The 16,032-nt window shown below is 40.1% G+C and overlaps 1 protein-coding gene across 8 annotated transcripts in view; it reads left to right on the top strand.

Moving 5' to 3' along the window:
- Nucleotides 1-16,032, top strand: part of LOC137092613 (protocadherin gamma-A11-like) — a 199,688-nt gene that overhangs the window by 43,018 nt on the left and 140,638 nt on the right. The window contains exon 1 of one of the 8 annotated variants that reach the window (XM_067456942.1): nt 1,567-3,975. The exons of 5 other annotated variants lie outside the window; for them this stretch is intronic. In XM_067456942.1, coding sequence (XP_067313043.1) covers nt 1,600-3,975 — 2,376 coding nt within the window. In that variant the 5' untranslated portion in view covers nt 1,567-1,599. Of the gene's footprint in view, nt 1-1,566; nt 3,976-6,259; nt 8,627-10,507; nt 12,932-16,032 lie in introns of those variants that run through there. 2 more of the 8 variants (XM_067456937.1, XM_067456924.1) reach the window with 2 other exon arrangements.

Raw genomic sequence — 16,032 nt, 5'->3', positions numbered from 1 at the left:
TTATTGGTGTTTGTGTTATTTGCTTCTGAATAATGTGCTATGGCCTATGTATTTATTTTTTGTAGTACATTAAGTGTGTGTGCGTGTGCGTGCATGTTTTTGTGACATATGAGGACACAAATGTGTATAATGACATGTGTTACGTTCCCATTTTAGATTTCTACGGGAAAAAGGGAAGTAACGTTTTTAAAGAATATTTAATAGAAACAAAGAAGGTTTAAACGTTCTCAGTCCCAGCACTCACTACACAATATAATATTTAAATAGATTTATTTACAATAAATGAGTGAAAACAAATACAGTGCCAAAGGAACAAACGAAACACAATCCAACATAACAAGGGAAACATGTTCAAGAGCGGGTGCGGCCAAAACAACAAACAAAAGATTACTAACTAGTGGTATAGGATCTAAGTAACCTGCACAAAATAAATACAGATAAACAACAACACACTTACCTTACTTCACTACTAACAAAAACAGGAGAGAATGACAACAAAAGAAAAATGGCCCCCGTCTTCCTACTGCTTCAACATAGCAGGCAACTAACTTAAAAGCTGGGCACACAGCCACAACACTTAAGTTTGGTTGTAAGTTTAAGCTTAACACATAAAAGCTGCACACTACAGCAATGACACCAATTTAAGCTTAAAACACAACAAGAGCAACACTCTGGGACTGGCAACATCACAACCCTCGCATGCTCCTGGGAGAAGGAATCTCTCTCTGGACCGCTCTCCTGTTCTGCTTAAATACTGGCTCCTCCTGACAATGATGAGCAGCTGGTAGATTCAATCACCTAGATTAGGACAGGGAGGAGCACAGGAAATAGGGCAGAACACATAAAAAAAAAAACTACAATTGCAAGCAGGCCGTTGGGTCCATTGGCAAGAACACAGTACATCAATAAATGACACAAACACCATAATTATAAAACATACACATACGTCTTGGGACGTAACACATAGGTATGACATACGCATTACAAGGAGAGGGTGAAATATGACTTTTCCACTTTTCAAAATACTTATAAAATCATACAGGATGATTTTTTTAAAAAGTAAAAATGCAGAATGTTTCCTGTGATGGGTAGGTTTAGGGGCTGTGTGTGTGTGTGTGTGTGTGTGTGTGTGTGTGTGTGTGTGTGTGTGTGTGTGTGTGTGTGTGTGTGTGTGTGTGTGTGTGTGTGTGTGTGTGTGTGTGTGTGTGTGTGTGTGTGTGTGTGTGTGTGTGTGTGTGTGCGCGTGTGTTCTTGTTTTTCAAAATAATTAATCATGCCAAGTTCGGTGTACATTCTGTAAGAGATATACAAAATATATATCACGCAGTTTCTTCTTTTTAACTCACAGTGTCGCTGTTGACCTGCAAAACCATGTGTGTGTTCAGTACACATCTCTCCACCCTGATTCTGATGTCATACACACAGGGCTTCAAGCTCGTCTCTTTATTGAACGTCGACGGAGACTGACTCATATACTGCACTTCTGTCTACATTACTACATTTACGTTTACATTTGTGTTTTCTACTTGCATGTAGTAGACTGTAGCGTTCCTGGATTTAATTTATTAGGCGTTTCAAAGGTTCTGCGTTTCTGTCGAGATGTTTGGTCTTTTGTTCTTCGTGCTGATGGCGCGCGCCGCTTATGGAGACGTGAGCTATTCTTTCCCGGAGGAGATGAAACGCGGATCTGTGATTGGAAATATAGCAAAGGATCTCGGGCTCGATGTGAACAGACTGTCATCTCGTAAGGCTCGCATTGATACTGAAGGTAACAGAAAACGATACTGTGACATTAATCTGAACACTGGAGAACTGACCGTAGCGGAGAGGATCGACAGAGAGGAGATTTGTGGCGAAAGGGTTTCGTGTGTTTTAAAATTTGAGTTCATGCTCGAGGATCCCTTAGAGCTGCACCGTGTTTCAGTTCAAATTCATGATATTAACGACAATTCGCCCGTTTTCTCAAAGGATTTGATCACATTTGAAATTAGTGAGTCTGCTGTCCGAGGCACACGTTATCGCTTGAATTCAGCTCACGATGCTGATGTGGGACAGAATGCTGTCCAGAAATACAGTCTACAAAAAAATGATAATTTTCAACTGGCAATTAATTCAAATGTAGACGGAGAAAAGAATTTGGAACTTCTGCTAGATAAAGAGTTGGACCGTGAGCAGCAGAAAGAGGTGACTTTAATTCTCACTGCGGTAGACGGCGGGACTCCACCGAGATCAGGTACTGTAGCCATACACGTCACTGTGCTGGATGCTAATGATAATGCTCCAGTCTTTAGTCAGGCCGTCTATAAAGTCAGTCTGCCTGAAAATTCTCCTGTAGATACTGTAGTGGTGACAGTGAGCGCTACTGATGCTGACGAGGGACAAAATGGACAAGTGATATATGAATTTGGTCGTATTTCTGACAGAGCTAGAAAGCTGTTCTCGTTGGATACACACACAGGTGACATTCGAGTAACAGGTGCACTTGATTTCGAGGACGAAGCTGTTTATGAATTACGTGTAGAAGGGAAAGATGGATTTGGGTTATCCAGTGACGCTAAAGTAGTAATTCAACTTACAGATGTTAATGACAATGCTCCTGAGATACGTTTGAAGTCTTTGCGCAGTCCCGTTCCCGAGAACGCGCTCCCCGGTACAGAGGTTGGCATCATTAATGTGCAGGACAGAGACTCTGAGAATAACGGACAGGTGCGCTGCTCCATTCTGCAGAACGTCCCGTTTAAACTCGTACCTTCGATCAAAAATTACTATTCTCTGGTGACCACAGGTGAATTAGACCGCGAGCTGCTCTCTGATTATAATATTACAATCACTGCTACTGATGAGGGCTCTCCGCCTTTATCTTCCACTAAGAATATTCACTTGACTGTCGCTGACGTGAATGATAATCCACCTGTATTTGAGGAGCAGAATTACAGAGCTCATGTGCAAGAGAATAACAAACCGGGCTCCTCTATTTGTTCAGTGTCAGCTACAGACCCGGACTGGAGACAGAATGGCACTGTAGTTTACTCTCTGTTGTCCTCTGATGTCAATGGCGCACCGGTGTCCTCCTTTTTATCCGTTAACGGAGACACCGGGGTCATTCATGCCGTGAGATCGTTTGATTACGAACAGATGAAGAGTTTCAAAGTGCTCGTGTTAGCCAGAGACAACGGCTCTCCTCCTCTGAGCAGTAACGTGACCGTGAGTGTCTTCATATCGGATGAGAATGACAACTCCCCTCAGATATTATACCCCTCTCCGGAAGGAAACTCCTTCATGACCGAGATGGTCCCCAAAGCTGCGCAGGCGGGCTCCCTGGTCTCCAAGGTGATCGCCGTGGACGCGGATTCTGGACAGAACGCGTGGCTCTCGTATCACATTATTAAAGCGACTGATCCGGGACTTTTCACTATCGGTGTCCACAGCGGGGAGATCAGGACGCAGCGGGACATTTCTGAATCTGACAGCATGAAACAGAACCTTATTGTGTCCGTGAGAGATAACGGACAGCCCTCTCTCTCGGCCTCGTGCGCGTTGTATTTACTCATATCAGATAACTTGGCTGAAGTTCCAGAACTCAAAGACATGTCTCATGACGAGAGCAGCTCCAAACTGACGTTTTATTTGATCATCGCGCTGGTGTCCGTTTCCACTTTCTTCCTGACCTTCATCATCATCATCCTGGCCGTGAGGTTTTGTCGCAGGAGAAAGCCCAGACTGTTGTTTGATGGAGCTGTAGCCATTCCCAGCGCGTATCTCCCTCCAAATTACGCAGAGGTGGAGGGCGCGGGAACTCTCCGCAGCACTTACAATTATGACGCATACCTGACCACGGGCTCGCGCACTAGTGACTTCAAGTTCATCAGATCTTATAATGAGGGCACACTGACTGCTGACCTGACTCTGAAAAAGACTCAGTCCGCTGTGGATGATCTTGAAGGGCTCGATGGAGACACACTCCCTTTTTCCGAGGTAGGCGTTTTTATTGTCCTATATGGTACTTGAGCATTCTTAAATCTTCTTGTTTATATAGTCCTTCTCCCTGTGTGATAGGACTAAATGATCATTTGAAAAATACCTTTTTAGTTAAAAATATTTGTGTCTGATCTATTTTAAAAATGTATAGGTCATTATTTTGAGACTGAATTAACTTGACTGGCCTTCACAAAACCCAGACATGCCCACTATTGTGTTCATATTTAAGATTAATTTTGACAGGAAATGAGGTCCAGTCACACAACATGAGTGCCTGACCTCTGTGATGCTCTTGTGTCTTGTTGAAAGTTTATTTTCAAAAGCATTTATCCTGCCATAACTTAGACTTTTCTCTGAAGACCTTCCATGATATGTCACGTTCCAGTCAAGTTTTTCCTCACCAGACACATTTGTTACAGCAAAGTTGATATCACACACTTCTGTGAATATATTTCTATACTCTAACATTAAAATGTGTCTCTGCAGAAATCACTGAATAGAAAAAAATCTAAAGGACTTGTTCACGTACTTCTGGCCTTATTGTCTCTCTCGCATTTTTCGGACAGTTTTTCTAGTTGGTGATTTGCGTCTGCGAGCACTTTAAAGGGATAGTTCACCCAAAATGAAAACTCTGTCATCATTTTGTAACCCTCAATTTGTCCCAATCCCATTTAAAAATAAAAATAGAAATCTTGTGCTGAACACAAAGGAAGATATTTGGAAGAATGTTTGTAAGCAAGCAAACAAGCCTTTGACTACCATAGCTGCCGAAATCTGCTTAGTAACAAACATTCTTCCAAATATCTTCCTTTGTGTTCAGAACAAGAAATACATTTAAACAGGTTTGGAACAAATTGAGGGTGACTAAATAATGACAGAGTTTTCATTTCTGTGTGAACTATCCCTTTAAATAACAAACCATTGGGTGTACTGCTTTCTCTTAACATTTTACATTTTCTAATGGCAGAAACTATTGGATGTGTAGAGGCGCACACAAAATAGATAATCAATTGCCTTAGTCTTTGATCATATTGGACTGACAATGTTTAAAGTATGCTTCATTATATTAATACTATTTTTGTTTAATTCAATTATACATTCCAGTGTTTGATTATAGAGATCGGGATCTCCATGGACATCAAAGATGAAGTGTAAATACTATATCACTATTTCTTTTCAGTTTGAGGTGCCTTCACTTAAAAACTGCAGTATAATATTTCCCTTGACTTAATATGATTTGTTTGCTATTATTATTATTTTTTGAATTATCATATTATTTTTGGGTGAGGAAATCAAACATTAAGGTCCTATTCAACCATCTACTCGAGTTTAATGAAATCTTTATACAAATATGATACTTTTTATTCAGTTATTCATGTTCTGTTGGCTTTTTTATTTTTTATTTTTTTATTATTATAAAAGGTACTGGGATCTTAGTTAGTTTATTATAAAATGCTTTCATTTAGACATTGAAATTATTGGACCCAAATGTGTCTTTAAACTTCTGTTGTTGTTGACATGAGTTCTTCGGTTGTTTATTTTGATGTTGTGACAGACTCTTTTAACTAAAGTGCAGCTGCTTGTGGGTCTGATGTCTTCTTTTCAAAGTCCAGAGATTACTTGCTTGTTTAATACATTTGTTTCTGTGTACAGAACATAGCATTGGTACAGCACTAGTGGTGTTATGCACACAAGTATCATGTAGCCTTTTCCTTTCCTTCTTGACACATTTTATTTGCATTCGGATTTGCTGTTATTTCATTAGAACTTTACTGTTGTATCAATTCACTGTGATGGATATTCAAAGCATGCTAAAATGTCTGTCTCTGTTGTTGAATATATCTCTGTATTAGTATTACTGTCTGTGGTGCTAAACGAAAGTACTGTACTTTCTGACCGCCTTACTGCATACCGTAGCCGTCAATAAATACAATAACTATTACTTCCTCCTATATCCCCTATAAACAACAGACCATGTATTTATAGAGTATGTAATTTAATAGAATACAACGCAACCATTCTTCACTACAGCCTCGTGGCGTCGCTGTATACCTTTGTTGAACAGACAAATAATATCTTCCCACCCACTTTTTCCTTTATGGGAGGCTGTTTGCTGGAGAGAAGCGAGGAATAGTCAAATTTGATCCGTTTATTAACTACATAGGGGCTTTTCTCTATCATTTTGGCACATTGTTGCTCTTTATCTCACCTTCTCACATAGAAGAGATTTTGTGTTTGTTTCATAATGAAGAGAAACGCAGGATTTAGTTTACTGCTTTCGCTCTGCTTTTGTGTCATGATGGCGCGCGCCGCTTATGGAGACGTGAGCTATTCTTTCCCGGAGGAGATGAAACGCGGATCTGTGATTGGAAATATAGCAAAGGATCTCGGGCTCGATGTGAACAGACTGTCATCTCGTAAGGCTCGCATTGATACTGAAGGTAACAGAAAACGATACTGTGACATTAATCTGAACACTGGAGAACTGACCGTATTGGAGAGGATCGACAGAGAGGGGCTTTGCGGAAAGAAAGCTTTATGCGTTATTAAACAAGAACTTATGCTTGAGAATCCCTTAGAATTGCATCGAATTAGTTTACACATTGAAGATGTAAATGATAACGCTCCGCATTTTGACGAGGAGGTAATCAGAATGGAAATCAGGGAATCCGCGCACAAAGGGGAAAGGTTTTTACTCGAGGAAGCGCACGATCCGGATATAGGGAAGAATTCAGTTCAGTCTTACACTTTGGAAAGCAATGAGAATTTCGTTTTATATATTAAATCAAATGATTTAGCGGGGAAATACTGTGAATTGGTATTAAACAAAGAGTTGGACCGCGAGCAGGAACGGGAGGTGACTTTAATTCTCACTGCGGTAGACGGCGGGACTCCACCGAGATCAGGTACTGTAGCCATACACGTCACTGTGCTGGATGCTAATGATAATGCTCCAGTCTTTAGTCAGGCCGTCTATAAAGTCAGTCTGCCTGAAAATTCTCCTGTAGATACTGTAGTGGTGACAGTGAGCGCTACTGATGCTGACGAGGGACAAAATGGAAAGGTCACTTATGCATTTGGTCATGTTTCTGATGAAGATAAGAGTTTGTTCTTACTAAATCGCAGCACTGGAGAAATAACTGTTATCGGAACAATAGATTATGAGGAGAAATCAGCGTATGAGTTGCGTGTTTTAGCAAAAGATGCTGCAGGTTTAACATCGTATTCAATGTTAATGATAGAGATTACAGATGTTAATGACAATGCTCCTGAGATAGGTTTGAAGTCTTTGCGCAGTCCCGTTCCTGAGAACGCGTTCCCCGGTACAGAGGTTGGCATCATTAATGTGCAGGACAGAGACTCTGAGAATAACGGACAGGTGCGCTGCTCCATTCAGCAGAACGTCCCGTTTAAACTCGTACCTTCGATCAAAAATTACTATTCTCTGGTGACCACAGGTGAATTAGACCGCGAGCTGCTCTCTGATTATAATATTACAATCACTGCTACTGATGAGGGCTCTCCGCCTTTATCTTCCACTAAGAATATTCACTTGACTGTCGCTGACGTGAATGATAATCCACCTGTATTTGAGGAGCAGAATTACAGAGCTCATGTGCAAGAGAATAACAAACCGGGCTCCTCTATTTGTTCAGTGTCAGCTACAGACCCGGACTGGAGACAGAATGGCACTGTAGTTTATTCTCTGTTGTCCTCTGATGTCAATGGCGCACCGGTGTCCTCCTTTTTATCCATTAACGGAGACACCGGGGTCATTCATGCCGTGAGATCGTTTGATTACGAACAGATGAAGAGTTTCAAAGTGCTCGTGTTAGCCAGAGACAACGGCTCTCCTCCTCTGAGCAGTAACGTGACCGTGAGTGTCTTCATATCGGATGAGAATGACAACTCCCCTCAGATATTATACCCCTCTCCGGAAGGAAACTCCTTCATGACCGAGATGGTCCCCAAAGCTGCGCAGGCGGGCTCCCTGGTCTCCAAGGTGATCGCCGTGGACGCGGATTCTGGACAGAACGCGTGGCTCTCGTATCACATTATTAAAGCGACTGATCCGGGACTTTTCACCATCGGTGTCCACAGCGGGGAGATCAGGACGCAGCGGGACATTTCTGAATCTGACAGCATGAAACAGAACCTTATTGTGTCCGTGAGAGATAACGGACAGCCCTCTCTCTCGGCCTCGTGCGCGTTGTATTTACTCATATCAGATAACTTGGCTGAAGTTCCAGAACTCAAAGACATGTCTCATGACGAGAGCAGCTCCAAACTGACGTTTTATTTGATCATCGCGCTGGTGTCCGTTTCCACTTTCTTCCTGACCTTCATCATCATCATCCTGGCCGTGAGGTTTTGTCGCAGGAGAAAGCCCAGACTGTTGTTTGATGGAGCTGTAGCCATTCCCAGCGCGTATCTCCCTCCAAATTACGCAGAGGTGGAGGGCGCGGGAACTCTCCGCAGCACTTACAATTATGACGCATACCTGACCACGGGCTCGCGCACTAGTGACTTCAAGTTCATCAGATCTTATAATGAGGGCACACTGACTGCTGACCTGACTCTGAAAAAGACTCAGTCCGCTGTGGATGATCTTGAAGGACTCGATGCGGAAATGAGCGATTCTTTTCAGGTAGGACTAAGCAGTTTTTTAAGTAACTGACGATTCATGATTTTAGTTATTTAAAATTTCTTTTAAAAAAAAATATTTGTTTGTTTCATTTAGATGCGCTTTTATCTAATAGGCCTAATATAATCAGAAGAGTGTTGCAACTTGTTAATAGCCTATTATAGTGAGCAGAAGTGAATTATGAAACAAATCCATTTTTAAGTATTATTTTCTCATATCAGAAAATACCTATTTTGATGTTGTGTTATAGTGTTATATATTGCAAGCATTTATGGGTGAATTGTGTAAACTGTAGAGTATCTCACAACTTGTAGTTTTGTAAATGAGTTAGTCTTTTCCCCCTTCAACTTTAAATCTTGTATGGCTCAGCTCAGTGAGTTTTATTAACGTTTTTCATTGATGACTGAAACCTTGTTTTCAAAAGAATTCACGAGATTCGCGGACCAATTAGAAAGTTTGCAAATCCTTTAAATCAACTTATTTAAACTCTCCATATTAATTTGCGTGTCCATTTAAATGATGTGGTTCTTTCTGCTTTCAATACTTTCTGTAGTAACTATACAATATATAATTAGTAATATGTATGATACATCATCGTTGTCTTTAATGCAAAAAAAAAAAAATGTAGCTGCTTGATTCAGGTATATTGCGCAAACCTTTAAAACACCTGTGTGTTGTTAATTGCCTATGGAGATATTGTCATGGTGCTGTCCATGGTGCTGCTTTAGTAGTGTATGTATCCAGTTTTTTAATTGTTTTGCTTTTATATTGTATAACTGTGCGTGAAGCTTATTTTAAATACTTTTCTTAGTTAAATATAGCATGTCCCTTAATATTGGGATGTCCCTTAATATTGGGAGGTATTTTCTTGTGCACTCAAATGATTTTTGATGCTGGTCCCTTTAAACAAATCAATTTGATTTCAGCCCATTGCACGAGGTTTCTGGTTCACATGTGATTGCTTCATGTCAAATTTAATTGAGACAGTTACTCTTTGACTTAATTTGATGTTTTCATTTAGAAATAACATCTTTCAATCAATCAAACAGGCGTTTCACGTCCCATCACGCTTTGAACATGTCTAAATTGTGAGAGTAAATATTTACATAAAGTGTTATTTTATGCAATTTTAGCAAGATGAGAAAATGGATAGACTTGTTCATGTTTAATGTTCTATTGTGTTGGTATTTGAAGGTTATGTTAGTGGTTTTGGGGGTTATCTTTCTGGTAAAGTGTTGAGCTTGTCCTTGGGTTAAGGACCTGCTAACAACAATTCAAAGTGTTTTAAAGTGCTCTGGGTGGAACCAATATCACTTCTGGGCTGCCAACTTTCTTTATACACATCATATGAGTAAAGAGAAGTTATATTAGATTATGTAAATCACAAAACTAAACAAGAAGCATTAATTGTATGATTAGTTGAATAATCACATTTAAATGTAAACTATTTATTTAAATTAAACTAAAACCATTAATTCAAGTTGAACACCAGATAATCACTATTGATTTATTTAGTTGAACACGGTTGATATTTGGGTTTTACTTGTTTCGATCACGAGGAACCACTGTCTATCACTGAATCATGTTCAGCCAAAGGTTTTGTATTTTAGTTTTTTTGGAGTGTATAGTTACTCTTTAGTCATAGAGTACCAATCCATCTGTCTAGAGCACTAAATGTTGTGCAGTTTCTCGTTTAAACACTTAGAGTCGCTGTTCGCCTGTAATAGCATTGACTTAAACGTTTTTCTGTCTCCACCCTGTTGGTGATGTCATTAGCAGTGCTTCTAGCTCGTTTTATCGTCGACGCGTACACATTCGTGAGTGTTCTGTGTATTGTTGTGGATTTAATCTGCAGATTTCAGTTTTCTATTGCATCTTGGGTCTAAGTCATATTTCCAAATGGATTTCCAAAGCTTCTGGGTTCATTATCAGATGATTGTCCTTTTGTTCTTCGTGCTGATGGCGCGCGCCGCTTATGGAGACGTGAGCTATTCTTTCCCGGAGGAGATGAAACGCGGATCTGTGATTGGAAATATAGCAAAGGATCTCGGGCTCGATGTGAACAGACTGTCATCTCGTAAGGCTCGCATTGATACTGAAGGTAACAGAAAACGATACTGTGACATTAATCTGAACACTGGAGAACTGACCGTAGCGGAGAGGATCGACAGAGAAGAGATTTGTAATGAGGGGCTTTCCTGTTCTCTTGATTTCGAATTAGTTCTAGAACACCCATTAGAGATCCACCGTGTCACAATACAAATACAAGATATTAATGATAACACACCAACATTTTCTAAAGAAACAATAAAGCTCGAGATAAGTGAGAATGCTGTGAAAGGCGCTCGGTTTCGCGTAAATGAGGCTCATGATGCGGACATAGGAAAGAATGGAGTACAAAGCTATTCGATTGAAAAGAATAACAATTTTCTTTTATCTGTAAGTACAAAGGCAGATGGTGGCAGAAATATTGAGTTAGTGTTAGATAAAGAGTTGGACCGTGAGCAGCAGAAAGAGGTGACTTTAATTCTCACTGCGGTAGACGGCGGGACTCCACCGAGATCAGGTACTGTAGCCATACACGTCACTGTGCTGGATGCTAATGATAATGCTCCAGTCTTTAGTCAGGCCGTCTATAAAGTCAGTCTGCCTGAAAATTCTCCTGTAGATACTGTAGTGGTGACAGTGAGCGCTACTGATGCTGACGAGGGACAAAATGGAAAAGTGACATACGAGTTCAGCCGAATTTCGAGAATTGCAAACGTACTATTTGCTCTAGATCAAAACAATGGGGAGATTAAAGTTAAAGGCCCTATTGATTTTGAGATGGCATTAAGGTATGAAATGCTCATTGAGGGAAAGGATGGCTCTGGTCTATCTTCAGACACTAAAGTAATTATAGAAATTACAGATGTTAATGACAATGCCCCCATTATAGTGATCAAGTCTTTGAATAGCCCCGTTCCTGAGAACGCGCTCCCCGGTACAGAGGTTGGCATCATTAATGTGCAGGACAGAGACTCTGAGAATAACGGACAGGTGCGCTGCTCCATTCAGCAGAACGTCCCGTTTAAACTCGTACCTTCGATCAAAAATTACTATTCTCTGGTGACCACAGGTGAATTAGACCGCGAGCTGCTCTCTGATTATAATATTACAATCACTGCTACTGATGAGGGCTCTCCGCCTTTATCTTCCACTAAGAATATTCACTTGACTGTCGCTGACGTGAATGATAATCCACCTGTATTTGAGGAGCAGAATTACAGAGCTCATGTGAAAGAGAATAACAAACCGGGCTCCTCTATTTGTTCAGTATCAGCTACAGACCTGGACTGGAGACAGAATGGCACTGTAGTTTATTCTCTGTTGTCTTCTGATGTCAATGGCGCACCGGTGTCCTCCTTTTTATCCATTAACGGAGACACCGGGGTCATTCATGCCGTGAGATCGTTTGATTACGAACAGATGAAGAGTTTCAAAGTGCTCGTGTTAGTCAGAGACAACGGCTCTCCTCCTCTGAGCAGTAACGTGACCGTGAGTGTCTTCATATCGGATGAGAATGACAACTCCCCTCAGATATTATACCCCTCTCCGGAAGGAAACTCCTTCATGACCGAGATGGTCCCCAAAGCTGCGCAGGCGGGCTCCCTGGTCTCCAAGGTGATCGCCGTGGACGCGGATTCTGGACAGAACGCGTGGCTCTCGTATCACATTATTAAAGCGACTGATCCGGGACTTTTCACTATCGGTGTCCACAGCGGGGAGATCAGGACGCAGCGGGACATTTCTGAATCTGACAGCATGAAACAGAACCTTATTGTGTCCGTGAGAGATAACGGACAGCCCTCTCTCTCGGCCACGTGCGCGTTGTATTTACTCATATCAGATAACTTGGCTGAAGTTCCAGAACTCAAAGACATGTCTCATGACGAGAGCAGCTCCAAACTGACGTTTTATTTGATCATCGCGCTGGTGTCCGTTTCCACTTTCTTCCTGACCTTCATCATCATCATCCTGGCCGTGAGGTTTTGTCGCAGGAGAAAGCCCAGACTGTTGTTTGATGGAGCTGTAGCCATTCCCAGCGCGTATCTCCCTCCAAATTACGCAGAGGTGGAGGGCGCGGGAACTCTCCGCAGCACTTACAATTATGACGCATACCTGACCACGGGCTCGCGCACTAGTGACTTCAAGTTCATCAGATCTTATAATGAGGGCACACTGACTGCTGACCTGACTCTGAAAAAGACTCAGTCCGCTTTGGATGATCTTGAAGGGCTCGATGCGGAAATGAGTGATTCTTTTGAGGTAGGACTAACAAAGTCTTTCTTATTCAAAAATTAAATAAAATAAAATATGTGGGGTTTACAGTGTCACTGTCAAAAGACTGTCATGTTGAACATGTTGATTGACTTATTCAAATGATTTTTACATGCACATTTTTGATGGTTAGTTTAAAATCTAAAAAGATACATTAAAACATTTGTTTGCACCTGCATGGTTCTGATTATGCAGGTATAATACATTACCCACAATAGTCCCACATCGTGTGCGCATACAATTTTGATCGATCTCACAAGCAGGTTTTTGACTTGTGTTCGTGAATAATGGCCAAATTGTGTAAATCTGAAACTTTTCGTTGCTTTTTGTCGAGGCACATTTCTTTTTTTAATTGCTCAGGGTTGTCAAACTCAGTTCCTGAAGTGCCACTGTCATACAGACTTTAGTTCCAACCCTGTTTCAACGAACATACCTTTGTTTTCATTAATGCATGAAGGACATTGTTAGCTGGATCAGGTGATGCTGAAGCTAAACTCTGCAGAGCTTAGGCCTTTACTGAAAAAAAAGCTAAACTAAAAATTTGCTAAATGGATTTTATTCAAATAAAAATGTTATAGACCAACCTAAATTTAAGAGTAAGATCAGGTAGAAATAGCTCTTTAACTTAACAATTGTAGGTTTCCACTTTTGTAGTGCTCCAGAGACAGAGTTTGTCACCCCTGGGATAGCCTATCATCAGTTATATACTGCATTTAATTACAGAAATTATTATGTGAGCCAGGATAAAGGCATGTCATGTGATCCCACGCAATGTGGGTCATTGATAATATTTTCTATTTGTTTATCCAATTTCATTAATATAGTGCTTTTTACAATACAGATTGTTTTCAAAACAGCTTTACAGTGATAATAGGAAATTAATGGAAGATAGATAGTTTTGGCTGTACAGTAGCTCAAGAAAAAAGTAATTGTCCAGCTAAAGTAAGTTTTTGATTAATTTCCATTTAAAAAAAGTTATTAGTTATTTACTTTGAGGGCACTTACACGACACCATGTTGAACTAAAACAGAAAACTTTTGTTGCATTCTGGCTGTTAATTTGCATGGAAACAGTTTGGTGGCTTAAAGCAAACTTTGAAATAGGTAATGATACCATCATATTCCTGTGAAAAACATGAATCTGTGAGAATGGTGACGCCGTGCATGTAAGCATTACATTACATTATATTCTATAGCCAAGCACATTTGAATGTGTATGTGCAAAGGCACATAGTTTACTTTACAAAAAGACTGCCAAATTACTTGTCATGTACGCATTATTAAGCGTTTTTTTTTTTTTTTTTTTTTTTGTCGTTTATGATAATAGCAGTAACGTACGTATTCATCTGTACAGATGGAAAGTGAAGTGAAGGAGGCCTTCATAGGGGCGAGTCTAGTTGACATGATCTCTGCTGACACTTCAGGGCTGTGTTGTGGTTCTGTCTAGGTGCATGTCCTTCATCTGATCTGGATACGGCCTGTATCCGGCATACTGTAAACCTCGGAATAAAGAGAGAGACTAATATTAGTGTTGATGCCATTCTTCTTATGATGTAAGGAGTACATCAGGTGTTGTGGGAAGTGTTCCCGCTTCTGGCTGACCTCATTAATGGAGCCGAACAATCATTAACTGATTTGAAAAACAGAAACTGATAATATTGTATGTGTATGCAAGGTTAAAGAGATGGTTTTTAGTAAGAACTCTAGCTGCTGCGTTTTGGACCAGCTGGAGTTTATTTATTAGGCATGCAGGGCAACCACCCAGTAGAGCATTACAATAATCAGGCCTTGAGGGCATGAACGCATGAACTAACTGTTCTAACTGCATGTCATAATTAAGATATATTTTTTTTAAGATGGAGTAATGCGATTTTACAGATGCTAGAAATTTGGCTTTTAAATGAAAGATTGGTATTAAAGAGCACACTTAGGTTCCTAAATGACGACGAGGACTTGATGGAGCAGCCATCAAGTGTTAGACAGTATTCTGGGTCTCTACTTTTTTGGTCCAATAAATAGAATCTAGAAAAAAGTTTTGTTTGTTGTTGTTGTTTTTTTCCAGAATTAAGTTACAGGAAATTACTGGTAATCCAATTTTTTATATCAGATGCACTCTGTTAATTTTGTGAATTGGTAATTGGTATGAGTTCTGTTAAGGCACGAAGAAATCTAGAGCTTAGTATCATCAGAACAACAGTGAAAACTAACATTATGGCATAAAGAGTGGAAAGCAACGGTCTTAGCACTGAGCCTTGAGGTACTCCATACTGAACTTATGATCGGTGTGACATCTCTTCATTTATTTACTAATACAAACTGATAACGCTCAGATAAGTATGATTTAAACCATGCCAATGCCATTCCACTAATGCCAGCCTCATTTTCTAGTCTATTCAAAAGAATGTTATGGTCAATAGTCTCAAATGCAGCTTAGATCTAGTAACACCAATAGAGAGATAGAACCATGGCCAGATAATAAGAGCAAATCATTTTTAACTCTAATGAGAACAGTCTTAGTACTATGATATGTTCTAAATCCTGACTGGAAATCCTCACAGATACAATTTATTTCTAAAAAAAATATAAAAATAGTTGTAATGATACTGCCTTTTATCTTTGACAGAAAGGGTAGATACGAGATCGACCTGTAAATGACTAATTCTGTAGGATCAAGTTGCATTTTTTTAATAAGTGGTTTAATAATAGCCAGCTTAAAAGTTTACGGTAGGTATCCTAGTGACAAAGATCCTCTTCTTAATATCATGAATTCATCTATGACCTCTGGAAGCATCGCTTTAAGATCCAGATTTGAGTTTACTTACAGTTTTGCATTCCTACCATTGTCTATTATGTAAAATAATTGTTTTAAGGCTTTAAATTATTTTCTGATTTCGTTATTTTTAAGATTGATTAGGAATGACATATTTCCGTCTACTGCCGATGGTGTTCTACAGGCAGTGTCTGATGCTGTTGAGGTTTTAGGTCTGTAAACAGTATTTTCTTCTCTTTTTTTTACTAGATGTTGTAGAAATTGAGACATCCTCATCCTTTTTCACATCCTCAGATAATGTTTGGTTGTGCCAGGCCTTT

Source organism: Pseudorasbora parva, chromosome 11 (assembly GCF_024679245.1).
Source record: "Pseudorasbora parva isolate DD20220531a chromosome 11, ASM2467924v1, whole genome shotgun sequence".
NCBI lineage: Eukaryota > Metazoa > Chordata > Actinopteri > Cypriniformes > Gobionidae > Pseudorasbora > Pseudorasbora parva.
The sequence above is the reverse complement of the archived record's forward strand: the minus strand, read 5'-3'. Positions and strand labels throughout refer to the sequence as shown.